We start from the raw sequence: 18,942 nt of genomic DNA on the forward strand, positions 1-18,942 counted from the left end.
AAGGGACAGGGGCAACACTGTCTGACAGAACGCACAATCAGGATTCGGGCTGGCCGGGAGCATTACAAAGGTGAACAGTACGCATAATTAGTTTTAGATGATCCTAAGAAAATCATTAGATAGTTGTGGCCCATCCTGATTTCTAAAACTTATGAATATCCTGTCCAAAAAAGATCATTCACTAACATAATGGACCATTATTCAACACATTTTTAAAGAAATATTTATTACAAACACACTATTATTTTTGATGAACCATGTTGCACTTTATTCTTTCTATCATGGGTTTGACAGCACATGATGATGCACTTCAATGTGGATCTTTAAGCTTTAGCTAAACACCAGAGCCACTTCCATGCATCGCCCTTTATAAAAGCTAGTTAGCATTAACACAGCAGTGTGTGTGTGTGTGTGTGTGTGTGTGTGTGTGTGTGTGTGTGTGTGCGTGTGTGTGTTTTGTTTTTTGGTAAACTATCTTTGCCATTTACAACTAACATAACAATAACAACACAACATTGTCATCACAAGTATATTGAAATTTTCATCTGGTAAACCTGGTGTATACCTGAGAAGAATACACGCTGCATAAAAATGTTACAAAAACAAAATAAATACACATAAAACCTCTTTGATTTTAAGTAAAAATCTTTTTAGATACAAAGCATTTCAGAACCAGGTTGGTAGCCTGGCCACTCTCATACCAACACCACCAGTGTTCCCCTTCACATATGATTCACTGGGAAACATGCTGCTATATTTATGTGCTTAATGCCTATTTTCTCTTGCCTTTGGTGTCTGACCATCCATCAATCAGTAAATTTCCTCTTGAACCAACACTAAAAACAAGCTTTCACTGACAGAAGGTCTTGACCATGCTAGCACACTGCCACTCTATTCTTTGCAACATCTAAGGGTACCTTTGCTATCTTTTTGGGAACCTCCCTCTCCAAATACGTCCCAAAGCAATCTCCTCTGTGGTGTAATGAGCTGCTGGCGGCCGTGTTGGTGGTGCGTTCAGGGACTGGGCTCATGGCGATGGTGGCATGTCCTGAAGAACGGAAGGCCTCTTCCTCTTGTAGACTCTTGGCACAAGCATCATCCAGCACCACCTTTACACAGTGTGCCATGTGAGGGGCCAGCCCTCCGAATGCTGACCTCCAGTCAAACTCCAAAAGCTGCGTCTTTGAATGAGAGATCAAAGCAACAATTATTATTTCAATGCCCACGAAACGGCTTTGTCGGTTCTTCCGCAGACACACATCATTTCTCACCTGTGAATGGTGAAGAGCTCGTTCTTCTCCACTTATGTTGGCATCTGTACTCGTCTGTGAACTCCAGCTATTCTTTCTGAGCAAACCTAGTCAAATGATAATTCATTAATTCATTTAATGCAAACATTGTTGTTCACAACCTCCTGACCAACACAGCAACTGGAACTAATCATTCAACCACTGAGGATATTCAAGGTTTGTGAGCTATGCTGAGGTCTGTTGTTAGTCTGGATGTTCTGAATTATTTAGCAGGTGTGTAATATTTCCATATCAGACATTGTATACTGTACAGCAGGATGTTATAAAAGCCTGACTGAATGCAAAGCTCATTGATTTGAAAGCAATTATATATAACATGGATGCCAGATGCAGGTCACACTAATTTCAGCCTCCAATGAGGAGCAAAGATCAGAGTACAGAATAACTGTAAATCCCTTTAAGGGAGAAAAAATACAGTAAATGTTAATCGTGATGGCTTTAGGAATCTAACTTTGGGGCTTGGATTTGATTTGAACCCTGATAGCATCTATATATGGGATAATTCCACGGGGGGACGTGGGGGAGTGTGTGGACCAGCACACAGGATGTTGAGTTGGTTTGCAATTAAAAGCATGAACATCAAGGACACAGTTTCTTAATCAGAAGGGGAAGAGTGAGACCCCAGGCAAGGCAATTTAGCCGAACAAGACCACATGGAATGGAAGAAGGAGCAGGCAGCAAGCGCATCACTTTTTGACCTTTAAGCCCATCTGATGAATTTCTAGTAATTAAGGCATTTGATTGCCTGGAATTAATGATTTGGATAACTGCCCTTTAAAGGCTGTTTACTTCTCTGTAAATTGAGTATTTCTGCATGTCTTGTTTTTGTAAATGTAACCTTTATGGAAATTAATCTAAGCACCAAAAGCTTTCATTTAACATCACTACTGCCGTGGTTCAAAGGGCAGAGAGCAAAATGACAGCAGGACTTTCAAAATGATGAAATGACAGGGATAATTCCAGATTAAAACATCCTTTGAGAAATGAGAAATCTGCCTGGAATCAATGCGTCTGTTCGGTGTGGCGTGAACCGCTCCCCACAGGAATCTCATTCATCTCCTGTTGAGGGAGGGTCCAAAAATTCAACTTCCTCAATCCCTGTTGGACTTAAAAAAGAAGCAATTTTGAACCTAATTGGGTTAATATTCATGCACATTAAATAAATTGTACCTTTTACGCCAGGAGTCTCTCCTGTGGTATCAACAGAGGTCGTGTCTGCGAGCAGCTCCCTCACGGTGCTCTCGAACCCCAGCAGGGTGCCGGCCAGCTGCGTTAGCGCCCTCAACTGGTGCGATGTCAAACTGAAGCTGCGCTGTTTCGTGAGCCTCTCCGCTGGTGCTGCAAAGAGTGGGAAACAACAGACGCTTAATAAAGGCCTGTTTGCATACGTGCCTGACAGACGGGTGCACGCCGCACTCCGGTTTTCCATAGAAACATTTGCCACCACACCCCCTGACCCACATGCACTCATCAGAAAAACAACCCCAGCCTCCAGTCTTGCCGTGCACAGCACCTCTTATAAATATCGACCCATTCATGTTTTCCCACTGCACATCACAAACAAAGAGGCTGCGGAAAAATATGCAAAACTTTGCTCCCCGAGAAGTCGCACATGCACATCCTCCTCTCTCGGCACAAAACTTTTTCTCCCCTAACCCGCCGATGACCCCCTCGGCAAATATGGATTTCCCATTTTGGAGGCTGCCAAAGCCATCACCCGGGGGATGTTCCGCATTAAGCTGGAGAATGGGCGGCTGGGAGATGCGTTGCCATACTCCTAGACACATGCACAAATACTTTTGTGTGTCCGCTTAAATGAGTTCCTCCGCCGCAAAAGCATTTGGGAATGGATGAACTCCGTATTAGCCCCGACTCTGAAAGCATGGAGATGATTGAGTGTTGAGAAGGGAGGGAAGGGGGGAGGCTTTTTCCAGTAATTGTAATATTATTGCCTCAAGTTCTTAATGTAATTTTGCCATATTGTTAAACAGAATCTGACAATATGACAACACACGGTCCCCGAGGAGCCTTGGGTTAATCATGCATGAGGTCGGATCCACTCCGCGTGTTGGCACTTGTGCACACTTACATGAGTGTTTACGAGAAAGGGCTGATAAGATACGTGCGCGTCTGTGGCTGCAGGGCATACGCACGTGCCCTCGTGTGCCTGCACACGGGGCCATTATGAGTAGCGGAATAGAGTTTGACACATTTGCACACGTCAGTCTTGCGGGATGATTACCGCAGCGTGCCACGCCGTGTGGAGTCTGACCTCCAGCATGTTTGTGCTTACAAATCCAAACACATGCATGTATTTATGTGCACGTGTGTCCGAAACACATGCGGACGCTTGCGTGATTATTTAGCGTGTGTCTCGCTAGTGCAGAACTTCATTTGTGCGTATGTGTAATTAAAGGGCAGCCCGGCTGTAATGGGGCCCAGTGGGAGCCTGGTGTCAGGAGCCGACCTGAGAGCCGACGTGTTTATGCCTGACCTGTCTGACACCCACGTGACAAGCCTCACTCTCCAACCTGCACATTCACATATGCACCAGCAATCTTGTCTCCTTCGGAAGTCGCCTGCAAATCAACAGGGCTTCCCGTTCAACGGGGACCAGGCTAAAGTTGTCAACCACTCAGGAGTAAACAATCCAAACCACATGAGACAGGGAGACATGAGAGAGACATGTTGGGTTCTCCTAACAGCTTGTATCTCACACACACACGCGCACACACACACACCCTTCATCCCACCCTCTGATGGAGCGGTGCACCCATTAACCACCACTTCATCTCGAGCATCACCCCTCTCTAATACATGACCATTCATTCAATTCATTGGCTCAACATGTGACCCCATAATAGTTTCACTTGCTCGCTAAGTCACACTCTAAGTATTAAACGCACATGACCTTGATGGTTAGCGATGCTACGCCCCAGCCCCACCAATGAGCTCTGGCACCCAGGCTATATAGGTATTTATAGGCTTCTCCCTAGCCAAATAGGCCTGTAGCTATAGCGGTCTAGTACACAGCCATCTAAACCTCATTATACCTTTGTCACAACAGTGAGGCCAAATGGAGGCTCTCATAGGAAGTTGATGGAGAGGGTGTGCTTAAAAGCACCCAGGTGTGACATATAGCATTGTGCATGGCATGTCTCATAGAGCGAAATGTGGAAGGGCACCATAGCAGGCAGAGGAGTTCAACCAAAGGCCACGGTACTAAGAATCAATAAGGGAGAGCTGCCTCTGAAAGCACTCAGAACATGAAATAGGACCTCCCATGTGTGGCAGAGTAGTGTGGAAGAGGTTTATCTAAAGATGAAGAAAACCAAGATATTAAAGGGAAATGATCAAAATGAACACAAATGCCCAGTCATGCAGGTCCATTTAGCAAACAGGCGGGTGTCAGCCAAGACTCTGTGAGTGGGGAGTCAGGCCAGGAAATGTGAGGAAACACCAAACTTCTCAAATCTACAGCGGCCAGTTTCACTTTGTAGCTTTCATCAACGACAACAATGTAACACTGACGGAAAAAATCAAAGCGAGCAGGTATTCTTGGCGAGCCATCAATCTTCTCATCTGTCTCTCCTGTGGGTTTCACCATCAGCTCCGCAGCATACTCTGCTCTCTCTCACACACACACACACACACACACACACACACTTGACTGGCAGGGAATGGGAAGAGAGGAGGAGATCTAGAGGAAGAGAAAAGGGTGGTGGTTAGGGATGAAAACATGGGGAAGAGAGGGAGGGGCAGGATAAGGGAATTCCCTTAGCAGTTGTTATTGATTCCGGTGTTTACGGGCGGATAGTTTAGTGCCGTTTACAAAACAGAACAGATGCAGCCAGTGAGCAAAAAGGTAAACAATTGCTGTGTGGCGGGCGGCCAAATCCCCAGACTGATGTATTAAACTCACGGTGAAGAGCATTTCCCCTTTGGCTGCACTTATTGCCACTTCATTTGTTCCCTCACATGCACACTCTCCCTCTTGCCATCTCTCTCCTTCTCCGTGTCTCTCTTTATCTCCCATTCCCTCATTTATCTGGGGGGGGGGGGGGGGGGGGGGGGGGGTGCTTTTGCGTCTGGCTATTTTCTGTCCTTCCCTGACCCAGGAGGCCCAGATCTTCCAAACAGAGCTATTAGTAGGGGGAATTGCATGTGTCTGACATGGCCAAAAACCAATTATTAGACACTTTCTACCAAATGATGCCCCGTCTTTGGGGAATGTGCAATCATGCAATAATTTAGCCACAGATTTAATTTCTCTCTTGCACAGCGTCTATACCTCTTTCATGCTCCAACCCTCATTTTCCTCTTTTACTCTCCTTCTGTCCCTCTGTAGTGTATATCAGACCATCGGAGAGGTAGCATAGCGTTCCTCACACTCCCTAACTGGCCTCAGTGTTCTTTTTTAATGGCAATAGAAGGATGGTCTCTTTTACTGGTTTGCTGACTGGTTTGCTGAGTGGTTTAGGTCATAACAGAAGGCCCGGTACTGTCAAAATGAACATACAGCCAGTTCAGCTAAACTTTAATCAATAAATCCATGCATGCTTATCAGAAGGAACAAGGACAGCATTAAAGCACCCCCATCACATGGCCTACAGGAGTTATATCTTTAGCTATCTGTGCACGTAAAACAACCTATTAACTGTCTCTTGCATGTTAAAATCTGTCAAATTTAGTTTATGTTTTATAGCAATTAGTTATTGTATATATTGACTTTAAAGTGGACGGGAAATGGCTCCGGGAGCTCTGAATACTTTGCTGTAAAACGCAAAAATGCTGGCTAAAGTGCTACAGCAGACAACAAAATGGAGGAAAGAACCAAGACGTGACACCTGCAGCTTTATTGAGGGGCTTGAATAATGTTTAATAATAACGTCTCTGAGGTTCAGAGAGCTTCACGACGGCTTGGCTTCCGTTTCTGTCTCCTTTTCTGTCTAAAAGGTTGAACCCAAGCCTCTGTGCTGCACGCGTGTCTGTGGAAACACGAGCAGCCAATGTGGACTGCCCGGGCCGCCATGTGACAGCCGGGTCCTCCTCGTCAGTCGTGGCCCACTGCTCACTAAGACAGCATTATTATGGGAAGCCTCCCGCGGTGACTGTCTCTGACGCACGCACGCCCACACACACACACACACACACACACACACACACACACACACACACACACACACACACACACACACTCTCTGGTCTCCTGTGGCCTTTTCCGTGGGTGCTGTCTAACCAAACCACAGCAGGGGTCATCTGCCCTTCACAGAAGAGGAAAATGTATTTTAAAGTGCGATATCTCAAATAGGTGGACGACTTATTATAACGTTTTTGGAGTTTTATGTAACAAACATTTGGTGACAGCCAGATGGGGTTAAGACATTTCTGGCTGGACACTTAAACCAAGCGGCCTGAATTAGGAAGCCAGAAGAATGCCTGGTGTTGATAGGGGCATTTCATTAAAACCCCCTTGTACACATCATTGTTTTGAAGCTCTCGGACTCTTCATCACAGACTCTTCATCACAGACTCTTCATCACTGACTCTTCATCACTGACTCTTCATCACTGACTCTTCATCACAGACTCTTCATCACTGACTCTTCGTCACAGACTCTTCATCACACTGTGCAGGGTGTTCTCAATAAGCCAGCCTTTTTTGTCTGTGCTTTCTCAATAGAAGGTGCCAAGAAAATGTTCATATCCTTGAGCTTTTCAAGAAGATACACAAAAGCCATTGTGGACACTCCATAGGAAATTGGACAAAAAAATAAATAGGAAAACATAATGCACATTCTCAAGGGCCACAAAACATATTTTCCCCCTGTGATTTCACGGTCGCCACGATTTACGGAAAATAACACGCAGACTCGCATAAACACACGCAGAAAGTAATAAACCAAATCTTCTCACACAGTGAAAATAACAAATTCCTCAAACTTTTCTTCATAAAAAAGGACAAAAAAGTGTCACAGCCAACATCAAGAACAATAAACAATAGACCTGCACACTCGAGTATACAAAGCTACAAGCAAACCCCCTTCCTAACCCATAATCACACAGTAGAATGCGGGTGCACGTCCCTGGCTGACAGTGTGTATAAATTCAGCCAGAGATATGATGTAGAGAGGAGATGCTCTTAATAAATATTAACTAATACCATTCCCAAGTAGCCTCAATCCCCATAAGCACCTCCAGTGTCAGTCAGAGTCGCAGCCAAGCTATCGCTCGTCGCTACAGAAACGCTGTCCCTGATGAATAGACTGCTGTGCTGTCTTGGAAAAAAAAAAAAGTTCAAAGAGCCAAAAAGGCTGAGGGGGTGGATTGGGGAGGTGGTGAGGGTGCATGTGGTTGCTATACATGTTCTTACTGAACTCTTGTCTTTTCTTTTCTGTGGAGCCACCAGCTGCAGAGCATCAGAAATCTGGAGAAGGTTGAATTCAAATCACTGCTATCAGAATAGGACCGAGCGACTCGCCCCTGTGGTCAGTTGTTGGGGATTAAATTGCACGGTTGCACGTAGAGAGAGTTCGGAGTGATGCGTTTGATGTCCTCGGAAAACACAGAAACCCCATACGCACGAGTGGAATCACTGCCGCCATACGGGAATGTGATGGTACATTTTAAAGAGGGATGCATTAAATGAAATACCTTTAATCTCACGGTTTTCTAAGTGAGGCAGCAATCCCCCCCCCCCGCAGCATGCCTCTAGTGTTTGTAATTATTGCAACTTCACCTTGAAATGTATAGAAAAAACTGGGATAAGCTGCATAAATGGATATTTTTTGCTTCTTACTGTGAATGTGGAATGTTGGAACATACGTAGTGCTTAAAGTTTATTCCACCAACCATACATCTACGGTAATGTAAGTGGGGGAAAAGTGCACTATGGCTCTCACACACCCCGCACACACACACAGACACACACAGTGCAGTAGTCCCTTGCAGACTCAGTGAGGTGTGTTAGTAAGGTTTAAAGCTTTTATTGTTCCTGACCAGCCAACCTGTCTACCCCACTCCCCAGCCTTACTGCTCACCCCATTACACTTGGAAAACTGCAGAAAAATAGGACAAGAAGAAGGAAAAAAGGGGGGGAAGTGGACGCTGGAGAGATGGAAGAAGAAAAAAAGAAAAAAAGGAACCTTCACATCTGCCTAGGTACCATGTCAGTGCCTACCTGTGAGTTGGTGGGGTTAGAAAAGGAGGCAGATCTCGCCGCGAGCGCTGTTAAATGGTTCAGTGGTTTGACAGTGGCTGATGCTACAGACAGCCCCGCTCCCCTGGGAGCCTGCAAATTCTCTCAGGCATGGATCTTATCAAAATATACCTGCCGTCTGCCTCTACGCTGCAGAAAAGAAAGGAAAAAACAAACTAACAATAACAGCGGGGAAGGAGGGAGACATCTAAGGGATCATTGCACGCTTATGAAAAAGAAGAATTGGTTTTGTCATAATCGCCGTGACAATTACGGGCCCAGAATACAGCTGACAGTAAAGTGTGAAATCAGATTATGCGTTTATCTTAAAGCTTTGACTCTTGAGGAGCCACGGGCCGTATTCAGGGCGGTGGTGGGACCTAATGCACAAACAACACAAAAATGTAATCCCAGGTGTAGCCCTCAACAATGTGATGCAGCTGCTGTACAACACACACACACACACACACACACACGTATACACCAACTCAGGTAAAAGTGCTCCATTTTACCATCATTACACAGCACAGGTCCCCCTGCTCCCTTTGGAGCCGTGTTCTGCCTCCGGTGCTACATTTGACGGTTTGTTGAGCGGCACGTAGGTGTGTAGCCTCAGCCGCGTTACGTGATCAAACACCCCAACTGACGCATGGCCAATTATCGCGGCTGCCTCCCCTCATCTCACATTTAAGGAGAGGCAAAGTAAAAACCAGAGAGGGAGCGGGAAGGAGAGATGGAACGAAGGAGATGGGGAGGAAAAAACACAAGGCTGCTGTGTATTTATCGAAGAATGGCAGATGTAAAAGCCCCCCCCATTCCTCAGGGAAGCTGACATGTGCACCATTTTTGAAAAACCAAACAATAGCTCCCACAGTTTGCATTTTATTTGGTTGTTGGTTTTTTACCCCCCTTGTTGTGAATCTTTACCCTCAGCAAATGTAAATAGGCCAAAATGAAGCAGACAAAGAAAATATGGGGGGGAGCGAGGAATCAAACGTGACATGGCGTGTGAAGGTCTGGGGTCTTTTCTCGTCTATAACATTGTCTATAACATCTATTTCTCGTCTATAACATCAGCGGCCGTCTGTAGTTGTACACACGTAAGCTTCAGTTGGGCCACGGGGCAACGGGGCAAACCAAACAGGCAGCACTTTCAATGGGTGAAAATAAGACCGGGAAAAGGAGGCACAAGTGGAGGACCACAGCACCCACAGGCAACACATCTAGGAAAGGTCACCTACCTACGGTTGCTGGAGACTTGGCTGAATGTTTCTTAACCTTGTAGCTGCTCGTGTTGTCCCTCAAGGCCAGCTCACATTCTTTCTCCATCAAGGAGGTCAACTCTTGGGCCACAGTCCTGAGGTAGGCTGCACTGAGAAACCCCACAGTGGTGTGTGCTTCTACTAGTCTTGAGAGGACGTGGAGCTCATCTGTGAGGGCTCGGGTCAGAACTGGTACAGCACAGTGGAAGCCTGCCACCAGTTTGTCAAAGCCAGTCTCGCAGCCTGGGCTGGTACACAAGGCAGAGAGGAGATCCAACACAGACTGGGATCTCAGACGCTGGAAGGTGGAAACAAATATAGAAAACCGTTGGTATCTTTGGTATATAAACCTTTCTAAAAACATCTTTTATCTTACCTGGTAATGCGTGAGCACTTCAGACTGAGGGTAAAGGAAGAACAGTTGCTGCAAACAGCGGAGCCGTTCAGGAACGGACATAGTGGGAATATGTCCAGGCTCGGCCTTCAAAGGGCTGTGGGCTGACAGTCGCCACAGGACGTGGCGTCGTAGTAGGAGACGGATATCATCCCACACTTCCTGGATCTGAAGGACAACCATAGATTGAAGCATCCAACAGGAGTCTCTATTGTTGGAATGATTTGTCTTACATCACACGGTCACATACTGTATATTATAGGTATAGAATATATTAATAATATATTTAACGAACAATGTGTGGGCAGTTACAAATGTGATCTTTGAGTTAAACGAACTCGAGATTACAACTGCCGATGAAATCAAACCAGATATATGAAGTAAATACCTCCAACAATGTGTCATCTCTGACTGCATGCACTAATGGGATGGATGTGGTCGCCAGAGAGGAGTTACATGGAAAGCAGACGCCACACTGAGCGGACACGTTCAGCAGCAGCTGCAGAGTAACTTCCTCTTTCCCCTCCTCTTCAGACCTCAGGTACTGTTGCTGTAGAAACCCAGGAAAGCAAATGTTGACATCATAGACAGGAATCAGTTGGTTCTACACGTCACGATGACCAAATATCATCAGAGCGTTCAGCGTCTGTGCTGTGGGCGGAGGCGTCAGGACGCCCTCAGAGCAGTGCTGAGGCACCTGTGACCGGGCCACCGAGCCTCCAGATGATGGGGCGCCTGTCGGGCAGCATCCTCGCTCGCTCGCTCGCTCGCTCGCTCTGACCTCTCCAACAATACATTTGCATGTGTGTTCAATTGTATGTTCAAAGTTTCACGTGTTTGTAATAATATTTTTTTTTTTTTTTAAAGGTAAGTAAAACCTGAACGCCATCATGTGGGATCAATGAAGTATTTCTTCTTCTATCATCATGTCAAAACTATTAAAAGCTTTTTTGATCACCATCATCGTTGTCCACTGTCATCAATAACCTGATGTATTACCAAAGCTTCAAAGAAGTCTGTGAGTTCCTGGAGTCCTGTGGAAACGTTCTGGAGGCTGCTGTGTCTTCTGGGGTTGAACCACTGCAGACAGTCGGTAAGACTGGAGGTGTGGGAGTCACACACCGTGGCCTGCAGCTCCTTTAATGGCTGCTCTTTGCTAACGGGAAGGATGAGAAACAAAAGACAGATGACTTGTCATATAGAATCTCTTGTTTTTGTTGCTGTTGTACTTTAATGAAGGCATCAACCCTTAATTATTAGTTTCCACTCAAGACCTAAAATGGAAATCATCTAATTATGGATATTTCATAAAAAGGTGGCACGTGGGCAAAATCAATACATGTAAAATCCACGATGCACTGCTCTGCTCTGGTTCAACGTGCGTGTGGACTAAAACATCAACAGTAATGAACACAGACACCAGTGCACGACTTTGTAACAGTCTGTGTTAAGCATTCGGTATGAAGCATCATTACAGGCATCTCCGACACACTCCTCCTGTCATCTAACGTCTTCCCCCTTTCCACTGTGAGACATAATCACACACACACACACACACACGCGCGCACATCTCATTTCATTTTAACCGACTGCATCAGCTATTCTGTTTCTTCTTTAATATGACAGATTAGCAACGACGTGTGTGGGCTTAACACATTTAGTCATTTCCATGCAAATCAATATATACATACTCAGCCATGTATGCCAGTGTGTAGACAAGCGTGCGTAGCTGTGCGTGTGTATGTGTTTTGACTTACACACATGCATTATTAAACATGTTGTTCTAGGGTGGAATGAATACATCAATCAGCCAATCAGTTAAAAACAATGTATTTATACATATTAATGTTTTCATTTTATGATGAGCTGTCAAAACATGAAGCCGGATCCCAGGGATCAAACATCTATCTTTTGTTGACCGTTGCTTTATTCACAAAGCGTCTTTGAGCCTCGGTGAGAGAAATGACCAGAATCTGAACCATGTCCCCTGAATGGGTTGGTTAAACTGCGCGGTGCAGAGCTACAGCACCACCGACCCGTCACACAGCTCACGGTTCTGCCACGGTTCTATAAACCGCCTCTCACCTGCTCCAATGGCAGCACATTAAACAACCGGTCTCTCTGACACACTCTCATTTCAGAGCAGGTCGGGATGAAATGTTATAGACTGGCAAACTACTTTGCTCCAGGTTGGACATCACCATCATCTCCCTCTCCTCAGCTGGTTCTCTGTCCCTTTTATTCTTTAGGGACTCCAGACTCTGCATTTCTTTCTCTTGACATGGACTCACTGACTGACTGTAGCCTTGATGAGCAGCATTTTGCAGTCATTTGTTACAGCTCTCAAAGTCTTGTTAAGCGTCGGCCTTCGTGATGCCTCCTTTTCCAACCATTGTGTATTTCTCTATGACTAAGAGAGTATTGTAAGATGAAGCTATGACCTTAACTTGTGCCAGACTTTTGGAGAGAATCAACTCTTAGAAAAGCTTGCCCAAAGCTCACAAGCTGCCAAACACAGCTCCAGCAAGGTCAAAGCATAAGCAGCCCGGCTCAGGGTAGCTAACGGCACTGTGAGTAAAACTACGTAATATAACACCACTTTAAACAACAGAACACACTCTGAGTTGATGTTTTGTGCAGATAACCTTTTGCCATTCCTTTCTCTAGGGGAAAAATGTTCTTCTCACAAGAAAACCACCTTTATTAGGCATAAAATAATCCACGGTAGATAAAATATAGAAGGGTAGAAATTTAGGAAGGACTGCCAAAGTATCACCTTTTCTAGCCACGTTACAAGTTTATGCACCAAATCTGCATTAAAAGTCTATTAAACTGCAGCATGGGGCTCCACATATGTGTGCTCACGCATGCACGCACGCACGTGCTTGTGTGTGTGTGTTTATCGTATGTCATAAACATAGATTTTCATTCTGGGCTCCACCCCAGGACTTCCAACAGACAGCAGGTTTCAAATGGGATTCCATCTGCAGTCTGTGTCTCGCTCTCGAGCTTTGAGGTTCATTAAAATCTGGGACGATGCAGTAAGTAGTGTGGTAACACCGGCCTGGTGGTTCTTCTCTGAGATGCAATTTTACCGCGGTAAGAGGACAAAGTGTGATTGCTGACCTCTGCTTGAAGCCGCAGACACATGCTGGCGTACGAAAGCTTTTTAGGCTTCTCTCTACCTGTAGATCGGCTCTGGCTTTCACTCAGAAAACAACGTTCTCTAATCAGCAGCAGCACCTGCCACATAGTCAAGCCTTAGCTTCACAGTTTTTCCTTTTCCCTTCTTTCTTTACATTCCTCCCAAAGCTCTTACTTTCCCCAATGTTCTTTTCTTTACTCCCACCTTTCAATTACCCCTCCTTACGGTCTTGTGCTCTAAGTCATAATGTCAGAGTGGATGGCCTGTGTCAAGAAGTCCACCCTGATCTCCACAATGTTGCGACCTTTAGCCCACTGGCGTGAGAGCTACCTGCAGCCTAATCAACTTGGCCGGATTAGCTCCGAACCTGATGACTTCCACTGGCAGCAGCTCAGACATCAGGGGAAGAGGGAAAATGTGAGGAAAGGAAGGTTAGAATCGGTAGGATACAGTCAGGCAAAATGAAACCGTTCAACTTTCTTACAAGGACAACAATGAGTAAATGTGTAATGGCAAAAAGGCAGGAGTAAAACACAACAAAGGAGCCTGGAACTGAGGATCCTTTAGGCTCCTTCACAAACATGTCAATCATCTTCTTTCCAAAACACACAGACACACGTAGCTTTTCAGTGTGGAAGTGAACTCTTTTCAGCCCAGTCTAGTTTGACAGTCGACACCACAACCATGCCCCCCACCAACCTTCTCCACAGCTGAGAAAGAAAGGGAACAACCACAGCTCTTTTATTAGATATGATGGCACATTTCACAGCTCCCTGACTTACAGAAACTCAATCCCGCGATTAGTCAGCGCTTTGACGTTATCTTAAGTTCCTTGTCAGAATTAATTTAGTGTGGGTGGGCTGCTGCGGGGCTGTCTGCTGCGCTCTGCTTGCCTACAGGAGGAGGAAGCTTGGAGGCAATAAGAGCTGGAAGATCCCTTTCAAATAAGCCCGAGCTCACGTCTGTGCCAAAACAGCCACCTGAGAACCAAATATCTCCTCCATCAAAGGGGCCCATTTTGCAAAGAGGAAAAAGGAGTGAATGAGCTTGAATGAACGAGCTGAAAACAGATCCCATCCTGGCCCAACCTGTCGACCATTTAGTGCCCTGAGTCCCTGGCCCAGCCAATAATACCAAAGATCCGATAAACCGATATCCTGACTTAACACATGTGGCGTACCACTCCCAACTGGGAAGCACACCCCTGTCCTAAAAGATAAGAACTGATGGATTACAGCATTTCAATTTGGGGCACCCAGCTTCCCTGTCAGTTTATCTTAATCTTCTACAATTAGGAGCAGCTCTTAGGCAAATCTCTGACATCTGAGAACTGGGACTAGACCAGCAGTCCTTGGACGTGGCTCCCTCTTCTCCATCTATCTGCTTCCCTTCGATCTCCATTTCTGTAATTTGTCCCACACGCCGATAAGTCACTTCTTTGGGGGTGGAAGCATACATACCTGTCTGCAGGCTACCCGTGTGGAGACCATGGCCTGGATGTGGCCGACAATGTGCGGCCTGTCCAGAAGTGGCGTGAGAGTTAGCCACATCATGACAAGCACAGACCAGTGGTCCCCCACAGCGAGAGGAGGATTGCATTATTTTTAGCCCCATTCTCTATTATCTGGATGCTTTGTTCTCATAATGGTTATCCCTCTGCCATCTGCAGGAACACAAAATAACCCTATAATGCTTAGAAAGCAGAAAAATGGCCCGGCCTTTGATAATAAGCCTTGAATTACCTACCCAAGGGTTTTCGTTTCAAGATGTGGAATCTTCAATTATTATGTTCCCATTTAGGAGTATAGGAAGAAAAAGAGAGAGGGGGGGGCAGTGAGAGAGAGTGAAAGAGTGACGAAGTGAAGCGTCCCAGACACTAATGGTGCGAGAGTGGGGCTTTGTTCACATGCTACACTTAGCCATGTCCTTCATCATCTGCCCCCAGACACAGCAGACCAAAAACAATAAGAAAAGAAATATAGATTTCTATTCACCCTGCACCCTTTCTATGCCTTCAATGTATTTGTGCCATCATATAGTTGCAGTGATTGGTAAAAGAGGATATCAAGTGGATTCCTGTTAAATAGCACATAGCATTTATTTTAGAGCTATGTGCATGATGGGACTGTGGTGTGTTAAAGCATATGTACACAGGAACATGCAGGATGGCGGTAAATGCTTACACATGCACGTGGAATTGGAATATGCACGTGTGCAAAGCGAGATGAAATACTGTTGTGGCAATATTTCCCAAAGTGCTCATTTATAGGAAGTAATTGTGAACATACAGTGTAGGCTTATCTTCAATACTTGGACAGTCTAAAGTGTAAAATGCTTTTGCTTCTTTTACTGACCTATTGGCGTTGGGGTCGAGTTTGTCCTTTGTGTCTCTTTGGAAGTGTCCAGGGTCCGGCTCACAGGAAACGCCTGAAGCCTGCAGCTCCATACCGCTCTGCAAGGTAACACAGCCAGAGAGGAGAAGAAATGTGATCATGGCATTCAACATTAGCTTCATCCAACCTGGGTCCCGTTCATCACAGAACTAATGAGAAGACGGGGGTCAGGATCCAATCAGCTACTTAGCCTGACACCAAATAAGAGAGATCAGGAGTGGTGTATTACCACCAGATCCTCACCCTGGTTGCACAAACAAATACACGTGCACGGGCACTTGGTTCATAATTGAAATCTCCTGAAACACAGCTCTCATTGAGGAGCAGAAATCCACCACACCTGAAGAAATATAAGCTTCTCACCAGTCCCAGTTTCCTCAGAAAGTCATTTAGAGAAGGAGCTCTTGATCAAAGCTCATCACTTCCACCTGCTGACACACCAGATACAAAAAAATCAAATAAATAAAAAAAAATGAGATGCTCTTCAATAGATAAACCACTCATCGCACGTGTGTGGCTGAGCTGGGGCAGCCCGACCAGCCCGCGGTGTCTAACGCTCACGCTAACAGGCAAACACACACCGGTGTCGGGTTGCCGGGTCTCACCATCGTCGGCTGTATCAACACTGTCATCGCCGAGAGTCAAGTGGAAGGTAATGGATAGTGTCTGTGTCAATTTGACTGTCTCACATCGCGCCTCTCGCGCCTCTCCTCATCATCTGCTCTAATTTTAATAATCCCTGTCAAAGCCCAAACGGCTCCCTGCACTGTGCTGCGCTCCTCTGCTGCTGCTGCGCACCGTCTGTGCCACTCTCCCTGACAGGGCAGACAGGAAGCTCAGCATTCATTTATCCCACACAAAGGGAGGCCTGTCCAGCTGGGCAAATATTATTTTCTTGCGCTGACAGCCCCACCAGTTAAGCTTGTCCTTTATTATTTCTCCCTCTTTTCTTATGTCTTACTGTTTGCTTCCCCTCATCATCATGCTCCCTGTGCGCAAACGTCTGGGGAAGGGGGCTTCCACGGAGAGAAGGACGAGGGATTAGCAGCTCAACAATGTGTTTTATGGACCAGGCAGTGTGTGAGTATTTGGTATAGGCTCCGTTAAATGTGTTTATAGCTCTCTCTATCAGTAACTGGAAAAAGGTGGTCAGGAAAATCTTCTGGGCATTCACCACTTGATAAGCTAATGTGCTAAAATATGTGTGTCCCAAGATTCTGTGCACAGTTCAAACGCTTTGTCTTGTCATCTGCTCCTTATAAAGCAGCAATCTCTGAGTATTTTTTAACCTGCTGTCAACTCGGCCACTCTCAGTCACTGACTATACACTTACACACTTGGAGACACCAAACACCCCCTTGCACAGTCCTCACTTCCCCAAAAATGCCCTCACTATGCTAGTAGAATGCATATTTAGGTACTCAATGCATAGCAAGTACATGGATGTACACACACCTTTGTCATATCTGTAGTTTTGCTGTCTGTCTCCTCCAGCTGGGTAACACAACCATTAAAGTAATGACTTTGTCCTGAAATATTTAGCAGCTCGTCCTCCGCCACCATTTTACAGTCGCATAGATCATGTCAGGTCAACATTACTTTAAGAGAGGTGTGTATCAGTCTGCTGGAAGAGAAATATAACAAAGGAAAAAGGCATATGTTCTAAAATCACAATATTACTGGAAGGGAATCTCATGGATGGATTAGGAAACATGACTCGTGCAACCAACCATGCTGCTCTGCACTCAACATCTCATCTCTCTGTTTAGTGTTGCGCTTTAGGGTAATCGTGTTTGGAAAATGGATATTTCTAAGTGATAAAGACATGGTAATCTCATTTAAAATGGTACCCAATTATCGTGAAAAGAATTGTTTAAACAAGATGTTCTTCGTGGAGCACGATAGAGAGACTGGAGCAAAAACAAATGCCAACGTGATCACGAAGGAGAATGAACGATACAGGTTTTATTCCTTCCTGTCATTTCTAAAAGCTTCATGTAAAGATTACAACCCATATCCACAATGACAACAAAGTAAATGCTAATCAATGTTCTAAAACCTAGAGTTATAAAAGTATGCACAAAAATGAAGTTTCAAACAAAGACGGCAAAAGATGTAATTAAGGAGCAACATTTAGTGATTTTTTTCTAACTCCTCCATCAAAGAATTGGTGAAAACTTGTAGCTGCCATTTTTAACGATATCTATCATGCTGTCATCCTTGATTTATTTTAAAGGTTGTCTCAGGCCAAAAGTTACATTTTCATTCTGATCAAGCAGTTACCTTTTTCCACAAAAAAGGGAAGATTTAAAGGCATTGACCCAAATTTGGCAAAAAAAACCCCAAAAACAACACAAACGACCAAAGAGAACAGATGATTAAACAGAGAACTACTACGTTTTCTATAATGATCGGGAACCATATACTCAGTACTCAAGGATCACAGAAAGTTCATGTCAGTTTATATTTTTCTTACTTAGGTAAGAAGTAGGGTTCGGGTTAGGTGGAGTCTTGGGCTCCAGACATGACCTGGAGCTCCATCCGGCGCCACACTTTAAGTTCGAACCTTTTTCCTCTAGTTTTTAACTGAGTCCATATCTATCGATCAACCAATCAATCAATCTGTCTATGAAACTGATATCAGTCAGTCAGTCAGTCAGTAAATTAGACAGGCAGGCAGGCAGACAGACAGACAAGACTTCTACCTAACGATGTCAGTTTCAAGATCTCAGGTGTAAGTTACAGGTTTGTATTGTCGTTTAGATATCGAATGGTTCCTTCATAAAACTCATGTGTTATATTAAATGTCTTACCGTGTAGAAACTCCTTCACATTCGTGTCCTGAAGAATGCTAATCCATTAGAGATACAGGGGGACTAGTGGGCATTATTAGCTGCCACGTTGTGAACAAGTTTGTTTCGTGAAGCTTCATGTAAGTTTGAAAGCAGAAATAAATAAAACTAAATAGAACATGCGAAACTATGCGATAGCAGTCAATCTACGGTCCCAATCTATCCATGTCACGAAACGTTCGATGAGTACTCTAGAAGACATTATTGTGTTGGTTTTTTTTTAAATCAAGTGTCGTTTAATCCTCGGTCTGTGTGTTCGTTTAAAACTGAAACAAATCATTGCTTATTCGGTTGTTTTGAGATTTCCGGGGACAGAAAGCGCCCGTGACAACAACCTGGAAGTAAAAAACCTCCGGTAAAAACTTCCGGTTGGTGGAACGTTCCACAAG

General features: G+C 45.0%; 1 protein-coding gene across 10 annotated transcripts in view; it reads right to left on the reverse strand.

Annotated features, from left to right (window-relative positions):
• kiaa0825 (KIAA0825 ortholog) overlaps positions 1 to 18,922 on the reverse strand; it is a 90,584-nt gene extending 71,662 nt beyond the window's left edge. For 4 of the 10 annotated variants that reach the window (XM_029830040.1, XM_029830046.1, XM_029830045.1 and 1 more), the window contains exons 1-10: positions 18,515 to 18,922; positions 16,065 to 16,129; positions 15,663 to 15,760; positions 11,163 to 11,319; positions 10,552 to 10,713; positions 10,146 to 10,331; positions 9,749 to 10,067; positions 2,481 to 2,648; positions 1,272 to 1,357; positions 918 to 1,181 (exon numbers count right to left, since the gene is read on the reverse strand). In XM_029830040.1, the coding sequence (XP_029685900.1) occupies positions 918 to 1,181; positions 1,272 to 1,357; positions 2,481 to 2,648; positions 9,749 to 10,067; positions 10,146 to 10,331; positions 10,552 to 10,713; positions 11,163 to 11,319; positions 15,663 to 15,754 (1,434 nt within the window). In that variant the 5' untranslated portion in view covers positions 15,755 to 15,760; positions 16,065 to 16,129; positions 18,515 to 18,922. Of the gene's footprint in view, positions 1 to 917; positions 1,182 to 1,271; positions 1,358 to 2,480; positions 2,649 to 9,748; positions 10,068 to 10,145; positions 10,332 to 10,551; positions 10,714 to 11,162; positions 11,320 to 15,662; positions 15,761 to 16,064; positions 16,133 to 17,156; positions 17,326 to 18,514 lie in introns of all 10 variants that reach the window. The other 6 variants (XM_029830041.1, XM_029830043.1, XM_011616062.2 and 3 more) reach the window with 6 other exon arrangements.
• Positions 18,923 to 18,942: the final 20 nt, after the last annotated feature.

The sequence above is a fragment of the Takifugu rubripes genome, chromosome 21 (genome assembly GCF_901000725.2).
Source record: "Takifugu rubripes chromosome 21, fTakRub1.2, whole genome shotgun sequence".
NCBI lineage: Eukaryota > Metazoa > Chordata > Actinopteri > Tetraodontiformes > Tetraodontidae > Takifugu > Takifugu rubripes.